Source organism: Octopus sinensis, linkage group LG5 (assembly GCF_006345805.1).
Source record: "Octopus sinensis linkage group LG5, ASM634580v1, whole genome shotgun sequence".
Classification (NCBI taxonomy): Eukaryota; Metazoa; Mollusca; class Cephalopoda; order Octopoda; family Octopodidae; genus Octopus; species Octopus sinensis.
In genome coordinates this window covers 64,345,861-64,361,098 of record NC_043001.1, presented here as the reverse complement: position 1 = coordinate 64,361,098, position 15,238 = coordinate 64,345,861, and the positions used below count along the sequence as shown (strand labels likewise).

At 36.3% G+C, this 15,238-nt stretch overlaps 1 protein-coding gene and 1 long non-coding RNA gene across 4 annotated transcripts in view; one reads left to right on the top strand and one right to left on the bottom strand.

Moving 5' to 3' along the window:
* The window catches only part of LOC115212167 (HORMA domain-containing protein 1-like), a 557,209-nt gene that overhangs the window by 450,809 nt on the left and 91,162 nt on the right, over positions 1-15,238 (bottom strand). For all 3 annotated transcript variants that reach the window (XM_036502711.1, XM_036502710.1, XM_036502712.1), the window contains 2 exons: positions 1,673-1,817; positions 1,057-1,157 (listed from right to left, as the gene is read on the bottom strand). In XM_036502711.1, the coding sequence (XP_036358604.1) occupies positions 1,057-1,157; positions 1,673-1,817 (246 nt within the window). The remainder of the gene's footprint in view (positions 1-1,056; positions 1,158-1,672; positions 1,818-15,238) is intronic.
* LOC118763327 lies at positions 3,370-14,411 on the top strand. Its single transcript, XR_004999070.1, has 3 exons — positions 3,370-3,443; positions 4,301-4,303; positions 14,399-14,411. It is a non-coding gene; the product is annotated as an uncharacterized LOC118763327 (long non-coding RNA).

Here is a 15,238-nt window from a genome sequence, read left to right as displayed (position 1 = left end):
CTTTTTGCTTTGAATTTTCAAGGTTAGATTGTTATTTTTAAATAAATGTAAAACAACCTTTCTACTTTTAAATTCTCATTTCAGTAATTAATGATGCAGTTTCAAATTTAACCCTGTTGATACCAACCTGGCTGAAACCACCTCTAGCTCTGTAGTACAAATGTCTTGTTTTCATAAATTTTGAATCAAAATCTTCCAACAGACCTTACTCACAATTTATGTTCTTAACATTAGCTTAATGATAACTAAGTTAATTTACTAAATTTTTGTTATATTTAAAATTAATTGAAAGAAACACAGAGTATCTCAAAATAAATGCGGTAATGAAAGGGTTAAACAACCTTTCTGCTTTTAAATTCTCATTTCAGTAATTAACAATGCAGTTTCAATTTAAACGATCTTTATGTTTTCAAATTATCATTTCAGCAATTACCGAAAATGACTGCTGTAAATACTATTCCTTTATCTACCTTATTTAATTAACAATGCAATTTCAAGTTTCTAAGCTTTATGGCAAAATGTCCTTGCAGTGAAATATCCATATGGCAAATTGTCTTATGGTGAATAATACTATGGCCAATTGTCCTACAGCAAATTGTCCAGTCACCATTAGGAGGGAGTATTGTTGCTAGTATATGTGCTCACATGGGTAGTATTGTGGAAAGACGCTGTGAGTCTGTTATTATTTAGCTGAGGAGAGTTACTGTGGGTTGTATGATTGCCACTAGGTGGGTTAGAGTGGGACAAATTTCAGGTTCCAAGGATTGGCGTTGTAATTTGCATCTGTTAGAAGAGGTGATTATGGATCTCAAACAGATGATTTATGAAATATAGGGTGGTACTTATGCTGTGATGGGAACTTTGTTGGTAGAAGTAGAATGCATTAACATAAGATTTTGATTCTTTCTATGACTCAGAACCAGTGTTTGAAGGTTGTATCCAATATTGTATCTGGTCCTGTAAATCAATATCACATTTTAGATTTAACAAGATGCATAATACCACATTTTTCAAGGGAATGTTTTTCAGTTATTAAAAAAATTAATGTTAAATTACATATTTTTTATCAACAGCATCAAAACATGCTTTCATCCATTTTATAACTTGGCAGGCACCAGGACAGGAGGTATCTTCTCGGAGAATCTTTAAATTTAATTCTGTAATGAAAAAAAAATATTCAAAAGTTTCTAAAAAATAATTTAAAAGAAGTTAGAATTTCAGACTTATATTATTCATATAGGTAACAATCCAAATGAAATATAAATGCAATACGAAATAAAATAAAGAATTAAAAAACAATTGTTCCTGAGCTACAGTTGCTTAGCAAGGGATTTGATCTGTGTTTGTGTTTTAGTACTAAAACAATTACATTGTGGTAAAGTCATCATAGCCATCAAAAGCACATGTTCACTGTTAAATTCATTCTTGTCTTATTATTTTGGCTTTCATTATGCATTTGGCTACTGTTATTCTACTTCACAAAATTTTTGAAAACATCTTATCTCTAAAACATTTCAAAATATGAATTAAATTATTATAATGATTGCTTTGATATATTTTGGAAATAAATATCTATATAATGGATCTTTTTAAAAGATAATTTTTCTTTAAAAATGTTTTACTGTTAAGTAGTTTAAAGTTCTTCACTTGGTATCAATAAGGAAATTCTTACCCTCAAGGCATCTATCTCCAAATGCTTGTTCTGGAAACATGGCTCTTAAATAGACAATGTTTGAAACAGCGATTGCAAGCAATTTTTTGACAAATAATGCAGATTGTTGCTCACTCACTTGATCATTTGGAAACATAGAGGCCCACTGAAATATCAAAATACAATAAATAGTTAAATAATCAAATATATATGAATGGCAATGAAAGCAACAATGACAAAAATGGCAGTAGTCGTTGTTAGAAGTGATAGTGCTAATTGTAAAGCATACTATATTTTCTGAAATAATGAGTAAATAAACAAATAACGTTAGCACAATATAAATGGTTTCTGTTTATCTAACATAAATCAACATATATAATATTAATAATTTTTTCATAAAAAAAAACACTTGAATAATTTTGTTAGAATGCTTGTATATCCATCATGATGCAGTGAGGATCCAAACAAAGAAAGGTAACACTTCCCTCCCTCGTACTGTGAAGAACATGTTATATGAAGCATTTGATTGTATGTTAGCACAAAAGTTATTTATATGTGTAATTACAAAGCACCAATATTTAAAACTTTCCTTTTCTCACACATTCCAGCAAGATATTAATCTTTGTCTAAAATCAGCTTTAATATATTTATATAAGCAATGAACCACCTGAGCCTAATATGTCCACAGAGATTGGTTGGTGTAATATCCAACATGGAACTTAACAATCTAAGCAGAACCACCATTAGTTTAAGCTTCTTCTTTTACAGGGTAAGAAAACACAAAAACATCAAACAGATTATGGCTATAAGATAACAGCTTCAACCATGACCTCAAGACAGCTCTAGAACCTGGCATATACATTTTTCACTGTGCACCATGGGATTAATATCACTGGATTACAATAATGGGAATTAGGATGCCAGAAATTGGGGCTGGTGAAGTTGTAGAAATTCTCTGACAACCACTTTGGTTCATTCTGGAGGAAACAGCAATACATATAGCCTTCCAGCAGCAACCCTCTCAACCAGAGATTGATCACAGTCTCCAGCAACTTCACATAGCCATCTTTTCCAATATTCAGATGGCTTCCTGTTCTCTATGTCAGCTAACATCTCTCAACTACAGCTTTAACCCTTATGCACTTCAACACCATTGACTGTTCATCAATACATCAAGTTGTTTCTGAAAGGAGTCATACTTCTTAACTTGTGAAAGGCAAACAAGAGACATTGATAAAGATGAGTTGTGGAAACAGATGAAGAAGAAATAAGATTATCTCTCTATATTTCTTTAATATCATAGCTTTTCAATACAAGCAAATCCAGCAATCACATCAAAATACTAGAATTGTAGCTTATATATCCAACAATAATGACAAAAGTTTAGTCAAATAATACAAAGAATGAGGAAGAAACAGAAAGGAATGATGGTGGTAGGAGAGAAAATAGATGTAAATGTGATTTAAGAATACATAAGTGTAAACAAATTTTTTCATATGATGATTCAGCATTAACACAAGAGAACTTTTAACCTCCAAGCATTATTCAAAATTAGAATCATTTTCTGGAAATCAGTGTGAAGGACAGTTTTGATGATCATCTCTGTCAAATAGGTGGTTACCAGAATGGAAATGTGGACTGATAAATTATCTTGGTGCAGATACCCTGACCTTTTCTACAAAGTGCTCTTTGTTGACTGGCTGACCAGCAGGAACTCAGTAGATGATGCCCTTGTGGCTGAAAAAGGGGATCATCATGAGCTTCCTGGTGGACTTGCATTGCTTGGCTTCCTGTACCAGCAAAAAACAGAAGCTCAGTCCATAAGCAGTCTGGAGCATTTCATAAGTTTCTGTATCATTTTTGCCCAGTTTAACACAAAATTTTGACATAACGAGCTTCTAAATAGTCTTCACATCCCAACTGTATTCTGAAAACTCGTCAGCTGTGACAAGCAGTTTTTAGTAGGCTGTTACAGCCATCTCCTTCAATCAAGAATAACAAAAGTTGGCAGGTCAGATTATTAGATGTTTAATAATGGTGTACTAAAATTACAATAATCTAGGGCAGTTATAAGTGTCTCACATAAAAAGTATCAAAACTTCTGGAATGCACCTTGTATGAGGGTGGGCTGAAAAGCTGATAGGGTGACTACGAAAGAGTGATGTGAGAGTTGTAAAATGTTACATGCATTAATTTCAACTCTTCTTATGAATAACTGCATTGTTTCTTTCCAGCTAAACTGACATCTGACTGTTTAAAGAACACTTCAAAAGTGACTAGTAGTGATTTCTCTTGAAAATCAACAACACTTGGCATTGTGATGTTATCATGTACTTGCAGAAAAAGGGTTTAGTCTCCAAGGACATTCATGCTGACATAGTTGCTACATTAGGGGATGACACTAGCTTTATCAACAGAGCAAAAAGGGTAGCTGAATTTTTGAGGGGAAGGGAGAATTTTGGAGATGACCCAACATCTGGATGCCCTGCAACTGCTGCCACTGAGGAAAACATTGATCATGTTCACTACATGGTGATTGATGACAGATGATTGACTATAAATCAAATAGCCAATGCTATTAACATATCCCATGAGAAAACTGAGAATATTCTGCACAATGAACTTGGCACGATGAAGCTTTCTGCTCAGTGGGTGCCATGTCTTCTGACACCTGATTAAAAGCACATCAGGCTAATCACAACATAGGAAAATCTGACATTGATTGAGGTAGATCCAGCTGGTTTCCTTGAACATTTCCTAACCTAGAATGAGTGTGGGGTTCGTCACTTTGAGTCAGAGACAGAGATAATCCACACAGTTGAAACACCCCTCTGCATTTGCCCCAAGGAAGGCGAAGGCCATTTCATCAGCAGGGAAGGTGATGGCCTCAGTTTTTTGGGATGCAAAAGGCATTGTGTTTCTTGAGCATCTTCAAAAGATTCACATCATTAATGCTGAGGCAATTACAAAAGGCTATCAAATGCCCAGGAAAACCGATGCTTTATGTTGGCAAATAGATTTTACTCTATTTTGGCTAATTTAGATATGTTGTTTATGTATTTGTACTTTGCTTCAAATATGATATGCTAATGAAATTACAGGAACACATTCAATGAGAGATAGATATTATGTGAAATAAGAGTTCATTCAGAAAACTAATTTATACATATTTTAGCAATACTTGCTTAAACTGCAGGGTTCAATGAATTTATTTACTCATTTATATGTTTTGACATACTAGGAATTTATTTATACATCTGTTTAGTTTGATATACTTTTACGTTGGAATATAAAATGATAGATAAAATTATAAACAGGAGATAGGTGGACCTGAAGATTGGGGTTGTATATAAGGGGAGGTTTTGTAAGAGACTGTGTGTCTCAGGAACATAGTATACAACCTCATGAAACACGTGTAGTAGAAAACTTTGAACACGAATAGTAAGTATTAAATATAATATTCTATGACATGGTTGAATTTATATTCTGATTTGTTGAATTTTATGGGGATTTCTGTCTCTAATTGATACTTTGATACATCATCATCATCATCATTTAACGTCCGCTTTCCATGCTAGCATGGGTTGGACGGTTCAACTGGGGTCTGGGGAGCCCGAAGGCTGCACCAGGCCAGTCAGGTCTGGCAGTGTTTCTACAGCTGGATGCCCTTCCTAACGCCAACCACTCCGAGAGTGTAGTGGGTGATTTTATGTGCCACCGACACAGGTGCCAGATGAGGCTGGCGAACGGCCACGCTCGGATGGTGTTTTTTATGTGCCACCGACACAGGTGCCAGACGAGGCTGGCAGACGGCCACGCTCGGATGGTGTTTTTATATGCCACCGACACAGGTGCCAGATGAGGCTGGCGAACGGCCACGATCGGATGGTGTTTGTTACATGCCCACAGCACGGAGGCCAGTAATATATATATATATATATATATATATATATAAAGTTAATCCAAACAAGAAAACACAAAAAAACAAAAAAACATAACAATGCGAGGACGCTCAGGAAAGAAGGGAAGCAGAGCTCTTCGTCGGAAACATAGGAGAAGGAAAGATCCCGAGAAGGGAAGACAGAGGAAAAAAATAGCCAGTGGTACTCACGAGGTCACACAGATGTACAAAATATAAACTTATACAGATACAACCTACATATGTAAACAAAAACACACACACATACATACATATTAGACTAATGAGAATGCTATTTTGGACTAATGCGTATATGTCGATTAGTGTGTTGAAGCGTTGAGAAGAGTGCTGGCACAGTTTGGGCCACCCGGTGTCATCCACAGTCGGGGTATATTTCTGTTGGATCTATGTCAGGAACTCTACAGTGTTAGTTGACATAATAATAACAATTTCTTAAGTAACCAGAAGACAAATTTAGTATTAATCTTTATTTTGTACATTGGTCATTTTGACCCATTCTGTTACTGTCTCTTATGGGTGTAACTCCATTCAACAAGTTGTGTTGCATCCATTTTGTAGTCTGGATCTCATCAGGTACATCCACACATAAAGTTTGTCTTGCTAAAGATTCTGAGATCACTAGAGACCATATTGTTATATGCTCATCTGGTTAGGAAATCCCTAACTAGACAGGCATATAATAACATGACAGACAAAACTCAGGATCTTTAGCAAGACACAGGATATGTTGCAAGTAGGATGGGTCAAAACAACTGTTGTACAAAAAGATTAATACCAAATCCATCTTCTGGTTACTTAAGAAATATATATATATATATATATATATATATATAATGAGAGAAAGCAAATGGTGGAGACTTCAAGATAATCAATTTTGAGTACAAATGACAGAGAAAATTAAAAGGGTGGATGAAAGGTGTTAAAGTCCAACAGCTGTTTCTGGGGAGTTTGGAGATCCATAATAATGTTGGTAGATGTAGTTCACCACAATATGTGGCTATAATGGATGCAATCAACACTGGGTAAGACAAGCATGCATTAGCCAACTTTAAAAAAGATTTACTTCATATGATAAAAGACATTAAGTTCTCTAATAAAACTAATTCTTTCCAAAAGGACCTATCCAGAATTATATCTAAAATAAGGAGTTAACCACACCTACATGTCTTTTATGACAAAACTGGAAATCTATATTCCCTCCCCATGGAAATGTATGCCAACTTTATATCAAAGGAACTTAATGCAAATTATAAACATGCACATAAGAATGCCCTTAACCCTTTCGTTACCAAACCGCCCAAACCCGCCCGTATTTACCTATTCATATTTAAATGAGAATATCAGAGCAAATCTCTTTAGTACATTCGTGAAAACACGTATTATACTTCGTAAACAGTTCATCTACAGTTTTGTACAATAATCGAAGTGTAATTTTAATTCCGTGAATTTTGGGAGATTTTTTTCCGAAATTTGTTCCTATTGTGTTTTCAAAATTTGTAATTCTGACAAAAAATGGATACGAATTTCATTATATCAAGCAGCGAGTCAGAATTCGAAGGATTTTCTACTGAAGACCTTGATAAATCTAACTCTGACATTGATATCATCCTGGTTGCTAGGAGAACTTTACTTTAAGTATAATTACTGGACCAACAATTCATCTACCGATTTCTTCAATATAACCATGGGCGCATCTTACTCAGCCCAGGTTACTGACCTAGTTGGCCTATTCTTTCTTTCCCAAATTAAATAATACTTCCCTAACCTCTCCAGACGACTCTACAGTGATGATGCACTCCTTACAGCAACTGGGTTATCTCAACCTTCTGCGGAATGCACCAAGAAAGCCCTACATTAACTTTTTAAAAACTATAACCTAAGTGTCACATTAAAAAATGGACACTAAGGTGGCCAATTTCTTAGACATTACTCTGGAGTTAAATACAAATTTATATCACCCATTCCATAAATCCAATCAGCGATTACAGTACACCAACCTCCAATCAGATCATCCTAAACTTACCCTTAGTAGTATAGTCACAGGTACTTCTATCAGTTCTCCAACTTATCAGCTAATGAAGAAATTTTTAACAACTATGTCCTGTATTATAATCAGGCTCTCCAGATAAGTGACGCCCATGAAAATATCTCCTATATCTCCAATACTAAGCTTAAAACAAAAATTACAGATCTCTCAATAATAACCCCAAATCCACAAATCTTTCTTCCACTCAACATCCATCAACTCTCAAAAAAAACCTCATACACATAGCACTGGCCACCGCAAGCCTATAATAACTATAAGCCTCCCTATCTTGATCCACCCACTATAGCCACATGCTCTAAACATTCTAAGGGCAGGAAGCAGGAGATCCTATGATTTGTACCACCTTTCTCCCTCCAACTTAAATCTCTACCCAAACTTTTCATTAAAACCCTAAACACTTACTTTCCATCACAGCATAAGTACTACCCTATATTTCATAAATCATCTGTTTGAGATCCATAATCACCTCTTTGAACAGATGCAAATTACAACGCCAATCCTTGGAACCTGAAATTTGTCCCACTCTAACCCACCTAGTGGCAATCATACAACCCACAGTAACTCTCCTCAGCTAAATAATAACAGACTCACAGCATCTTTCCACAATACTACCCATGTGAGCACATATACTAGCAACAATACTCCCTCCTAATGGTGACTGGACAATTTGCTGTAGGACAATTGGCCATAGTATTATTCACCATAAGACAATTTGCCGTATGGATATTTCACTGCAAGGACATTTTGCCATAAAGCTTAGAAACTTGAAATTGCATTGTTAATTAAATAAGGTAGATAAAGGAATAGTATTTACAGCAGTCATTTTCAGTAATTGCTGAAATGATAATTTGAAAACATAAAGATCGTTTAAATTTGAAACTGCAGTGTTAATTACTGAAATGAGAATTTAAAAGCAGAAAGGTTGTTTAACCCTTTCATTACCGCATTTATTTTGAGATACTCTGTGTTTCTTTCAATTAATTTTAAATATAACAAAAATTTAGTAAATTAACTTAGTTATCATTAAGCTAATGTTAAGAACATAAATTGTGAGTAAGGTTTGTTGGAAGATTTTGATTCAAAATTTATGAAAACAAGACATTTGTACTACAGAGCTAGAGGTGGTTTCAGCCAGGTTGGTATCAAAAGGGTTAAATTTGAAACTGCATCATTAATTACTGAAATGAGAATTTAAAAGTAGAAAGGTTGTTTTACATTTATTTAAAAATAACAATCTAACCTTGAAAATTCAAAGCAAAAAGCTTGTTTTGAGAGGTTGCTGCAACCATTTACATTCTTTTTCTTTTAGTTGAACCTTAAACCCTTACGATGCTGTACACTATTAAACCCTTACGATGCTGTACACTATTGTCAGTGGTTGCGATAAGCTCATAGATGATTCTAACTTTATTTATAGGCAAGAAAGAAAATATGGAGGCAAGGTCTATTGGAAGTGTGTTAATACAAACTGTAAAGCAAGAGTTTATACAAAACTGAATAGTGAAGTGATTTGTATTTGTAAAGTTGTAAGTGAGCATACACATCCATCTAATCCTAGCCAACCAAAAATGCAAGAAGCAATAGCAATTATGAAAGAAAAGGCATTTAAATCCCAGTTAGCTTCAAGATCTTTGATTGGTGCTACATGTAGGGAATTAGAGGATGAAGGATGCTCACTTATGCCATCAACTTCAAATTTATCAAGAAACATTAGAAGATGGAGACAAAAGGAAGAAAAGGTCCCTCCTAAACCTAAATCAAGAATTAGCTATGTAATTCCTGAAGAATTTACATGTCTCCAAAACAGAGAAAGATTTTAATTCTACAATAGTGGGATGGAATCAAAAACAGAATGTTGATTTTTTTGGTATGAATGCAGGGTTGCACAATCTAGAAATACCTAAGAATTGGGCATGCAATAGAACATTTAAGGTTTGTCTTGAAATTTATAATCAGTTAACCCTTTTGATACCAACCCGGCCAAAACCGCCTCTGGCACTGTAGTATAAATGTCTTTGTTTTCATCAGTTTTGAATTAAAGTCTTCCACCAAACCCTAGTCACAATTTATGTTCCTAACACTAGCTTAATGATAACTAAGTTATTTTACTAAATTCTTTGTTATATTTAAAATCAATTGAAAGAAACACAGAGCATCTTAACAGAAATATGGTAACAAAAGGGTTAATATACTCTACATGACAACATAGGACATGCATGCATCCCACAAATTTATGGTTTCCTTCTAAATAAGACTCTTGACACATACAATGAGTATTTTCAAAAGGTTAAAGATTTGCTCAGGTCCCTAAGACCTGAAAATCTAATGATTGGTTTGAACAAGCTAGTTTTCAAAGTTTTTCTGACAAATTTCCATCTGCAAATGTAACAGGCTTTTTTTTTTTTTTTCACTTCTGTAAAATTGTTTACAGAAAGATGACAGATATTGGGCTTAAGGTATGATATCAAACTGATTGTAGTTTTAACACAAAAGTAAAGTGCTTTATGGCACTTGCATTCATCCTGCCTCCCAACACCATCAATGCATTTATAGAGCTTGTGGATGAAACTGACCAGCCACAAGAACTTGTGGCATATTTTGAAATGCATTACATTGGTGGGGAGAGAGGAGGCAGGGGAGTTTGTAGATGTAGAGTTCCTCCTACTTTTCCTATCAGTCTTTGGAATATGTATGAAAGAACCCTAAATCAGCTGACTAACACTAACAATGGAGTAGAAGGTCTCCATAATGTGCTACATGCATCTGTTATAAATACTCATCCAAATTTATGGAAACTTATCAATATCTTGAGAAATGAAGAATCTCTTTCTAAAAAGAAGGTTATTCAATGCAGCAAGGGGAGAAACCGACCCAAGAAAAAATACAAAGATGTTTATAAGCGCATACTAAGCATTGTCAGAGGTTACAATCAAAATCAAAGGAGCTTAACTGTTTAAGTAAAGTGTATGACCTTCGTTATTTTTATTTTTTTATCCTTCTCTTCTTATGCTTTACTACAAAGGTCCTTGTGGCAAAATATCTGTACGGTGGACAGTCCTAGATCCCCTCCTGATACTGGATATACTTCCAGTTCTTTACTAATAATGGACCATAGGAACCTGACCTCCCTAGCAGTAAGTTCTAACTGCAGAGCAGGTAGGAAAACTTGCAATTGTTGAGTATCTCAATTCCACCCTCTTAGAAGTTTCTGTCTGTGTGAAAATGTAGTCTACAAATGCTGTGTTATAACACCAGGCTCCCATCAAATAAGGGTCTATATTGATGGCATTGTTGATTTTAAGTGTTGCTACTGTGCACACATGAATTATTTCTCCAATTAAAATTCTAAATTATCTACCTCCTCAGCAATTTATATATACAACCTCAAATCACAAAATGTTCCCCATACCCTATCCTAGTTCATCGTGAGGCAATTACTAACCATCCTCCGCCACCACAACCCCTCATTACTTAATAGATTCTCACATGTAAACACAGGTTCTACTCATTATTTGTCCATCTTATTAAATCTATATAATCCTATAACTATAATTATCCTTAATTAAAATTAACCTTAAGGTACAAGGTCAACCTAGCAACTTACAATCTCAAGTAATACCACCCTTCTTATTGAGCTATTCCCTCTCATTGTTACCTTTGCAAATCCTCTAACCTATCACATCCACCTCCCTCATAGCCTTCCCAACCTCACAAGTGGTACACTTTCCATTCTCGCATTTCTCCTCTTCAACCAAAAGCACTTAATACTACCCCACTCAACTGGATTAACCTATCATCCTCTCTCTCCCTCCCTCCATTCAATTTCATACACCTGTGCATACCTCAGAACTTCCCCTCCAGTACCAACCTACATTCATTATTCTACTAACCACTGCTATCTTGGCCACCACCTAACCCTCCCACTGTCCACCTCCCTCTATTTTCTCTTATACCTTAGTAATCTCCCTCTACCATTGAACTAGACACTTTACCTCCTTCAAATAATTGCCATTCCTATTCTCCTTACCTTAACTTCCAATAAATCTATAGCTATTATCCCTAAACTTTGACACCTAGACACAAACCCAACACAACTGCTTACCATTCAAATATTATCAATCCTGCACCTATTTATTTCCCAACTCTCCACCTCCCTTAGTATCCTCACACTTCTTGAACTATCTATTCTCCTCTCACCATTCCCTGTCTTAATACCCCCTCCCTCGTAATCCTCCACCTTCCTACACCCCCCCCCCCTCAGCTAGCTCTCCAAATTTAATCATTCCATCTTTGAACTGCTCTGCATTAAGATCTTCTCTACCCAGATGACAGAGGCTTCGCTTATCCAATTATGGCTGCATATTCTGGTGAACTACATCTACCAACGTTGCTATGGCTCTCTGAGTCCCCAGAAACAGCTGGACTTATAATACCGTTCTTCCACCTCTTCAATTTTCTTCATCATTTGTACTCTGTGAAGTTGGATCTATTACTATACATATCTATATATTTATACTTAAAAACTGATCATCTGAAAGTCTCTACCTTTTGATTTCTTGTTTTACATAGAGGGGTTGGACAAAATAATGGAAATACCTTAAAATTTCAAACAAATTTATTTTAATATAGGGTAGGACTGCCTTTGGCAGTAATTACAGCTTGAATTCTACAAAGTTTGAATTATTTCCAAAGGAATTTTTGTCCATTCTTCAGCTAAAACAGTCTCCAGTTCTTGTAGTGATGATGGTGGAGGATAGCGACTCCTTACTTGTTTTTCTAAAATGCACCATAAATGCTCAATAATATTGAGATCTGGGGACTGTGGTGGCCAGATAAGATGTTCAACTTCACTAGAATGTTCCTCGTGCCATTCAGTAACAATTTTAGCTGTATGAATTGGTGCATTATCATCCTGAAAGATTGTGTTTCCCTCCTGAAACAGTTCTACAACCATAGGATGAATTTGATAAGATAAAATGCTTAAATACTCTTCACTATTAATTCTGCCATGAAGGGAAACCACTGGGCTGGCATATTTCCAAGATATAGCCCCCACAAAAAAACCCCACCCCATCATCACAGATCCTCCTTCATGTTGGAAGAAGGCAGTCTAGGTCAAATGCTTCTTTTGGCTGTCTCCATATGTATACTTGGCTGATGGTCGGAAATAAGGTAAAGCATGACTCATCCGAGAAAACAACATTCTTCCATTGCTCTTGGGACCAAGTCTGTAGGTTTTTCATTCCTCTCTAAATGCTTTGCAACATTTGTTTTTGACTGCAGCCCTCCCGTGAAATCCAGCTTTGTGCAGCTCCTGGCAAACAGTTTTTGTGGAAACTGGGTTCTCAAGGTGGTCATTAAGCTCTGCAGCAATTTGGGTGCTGTATTTTTGTGATCCTTTCTAACAATTTGCGTAAGAGTCTGATGGTCCCTATCTGAAAGTTTTTGGTTTTCTTCCAGAGTTTTTGTTTTGACAAGGTGGTTTTACCCTCTTTCTCAAAGGTACTTTCGAGAAAGTACTTCTTGATACACCAAACATTTTAGCTGTTTTCATTATGCTAGCACATGCCATATGAACACCAACAATTTGACCTCTTTGAAAGTCCGATAGATCTGTCATTTTAATGAATTTTAATTACCTTTTTCTGATGATATCTGAAAAGAAACAGTAATTTTAGCAAAACATATTAAGCAACACTAATAATAAATGCAAAAACATAAAAATAAACAAGCTTTTGATAGATATTTCAAAATGAAGATGCTATGATGCTAGGTGCTTTCATTATTTTGTCCAACCCCTGTATATCCATATTTGTATTTCATCCCCTAACTATTATATTTAATATATTTAATGTATCTAATTTGTTTATCCACATAATTACCTCCATATCACCTCAACTTGATCTCTTTTATAGCCATTCTTTACCTTGTGGAATCGATCACCTGTAAAGATATCGGAGTCTAAGTTTGAATCTTTTGAGCACTACCAAGTGTCTTCTATACTGAGAATCTCTGGATTTCATTAGCAGACTAAATATATATATATATATATATATATATATATATATATATATGCATATATACATACGTATATACACATACTTACATTTATACATATACATATTTAAAGACTAGTAGCAAGGACCTCATCTTTGTGGGTGGAGACTTTAATGGGCATGTTGGGCAGGAATCGGGTATCTTCACTGGGGTACACGGTGGCCATGGTATTGGCACCAGAAATGATGAGGGAACTAGACTACTGGAATTCTGTGATGCATGTAACCTTTTAATCTGCAACACTAACTTCAGGAAGCCTGACTGCCACCTTATAACTTATCAGTCAGGAGACTCCGCTAGCCAAATAGACTTCATCCCCACCAGACAGCGGGATGCAGGGTCGCTCTTAAATACAAAGACCCTCCCGGGTGAAGAGTGTATCCCTCATCATAGGCTAATCATTAGTGACTTTAGGCTTGAGGCCAGAAGGACTCCAAGAAACAGACCAATCCAGAAAAGAAGGATTTGGAAGCTAAAGAACCCTTCACATGGTCAGAGATTTAGGGACATCCTCATCAAGAAATTTGATGAGAGGGAGGTAGAGCTACAGACGTCGGACATAGAAGGTAGCTGGAAATTCCTACAGGACAGCTTGCTGGGTGCCACAGACCAAGTCTGTGGATGGTGCAAAGTCCCTTCCAGACCTAGAGTTACGTGGTGGTGGAATAGTGCAGTAGACAAAGCCATTAGTGCAAAGAAACAGGCCTGGAGAGTCTGGAGGGATGGGGGTAGCAGGGAACCGTACCAAGTAGCCAAAAAGGAGGCTGGGCGGCAGGTATACATAGCCAAAGATATAGCAGAAAAGAAGAAGTTTGCCAATGTCCAGCGACGTGAGGACCAAAGAACTGAGGTATTTCGGATTGCTAGACAGTGTGTGAGAGAAAATAGTGATGTTACAGAAGAGAAATGTGTCCGCATGGATGATGGGGCACTTGCTTTTAATGTTGGTGAAAAGAAAGAGGCTTGGAGAAGCCATTATGAAAGACTGCTGAATGTGGAGAATGAATGGGAGGAGGAGAGCCTGCCAAATGTTGACCCAGTAGAGGGACCAGCTATCCAAATAGACAGCTCCCTTGTAGTTAAGGCAATTAAGGGTATGAAACCAGGTAAAGCCCCCGGCCCATCAGGTATCACTGCTGAGATGCTTAAAACAGCTGGTTATGTGGGCTATGGCCTAGTCACCCGTATTGTAAACCAGGTAGTAGCAGCACCATAGTCAACTGCTACAAGGGTAAGGGTGATGCTCTAGATAGAAATAACTAAGATAGCTTTCATGTGTGGCAGATGCACAGGGACAATAGACACCACAAATACTCAGAAAACAGATTCCATCACACTCCAGGGGGAGAAACTAGAAGTAGTTGATAGTTTCCGCTACCTGGGTGACCAAGTTAGTAGTGGAGGTGGATGCTCAGAGAGTGTCAACACTAGAATACGAATAGCCTGGGCAAAGTTTAGAAAGCTACTACCCCTACTGGCAACAAAGGGTCTCTCACTCAGAGTGAAAGGTAGATTGTATGATGCATGTGTGCGAACTGCCATG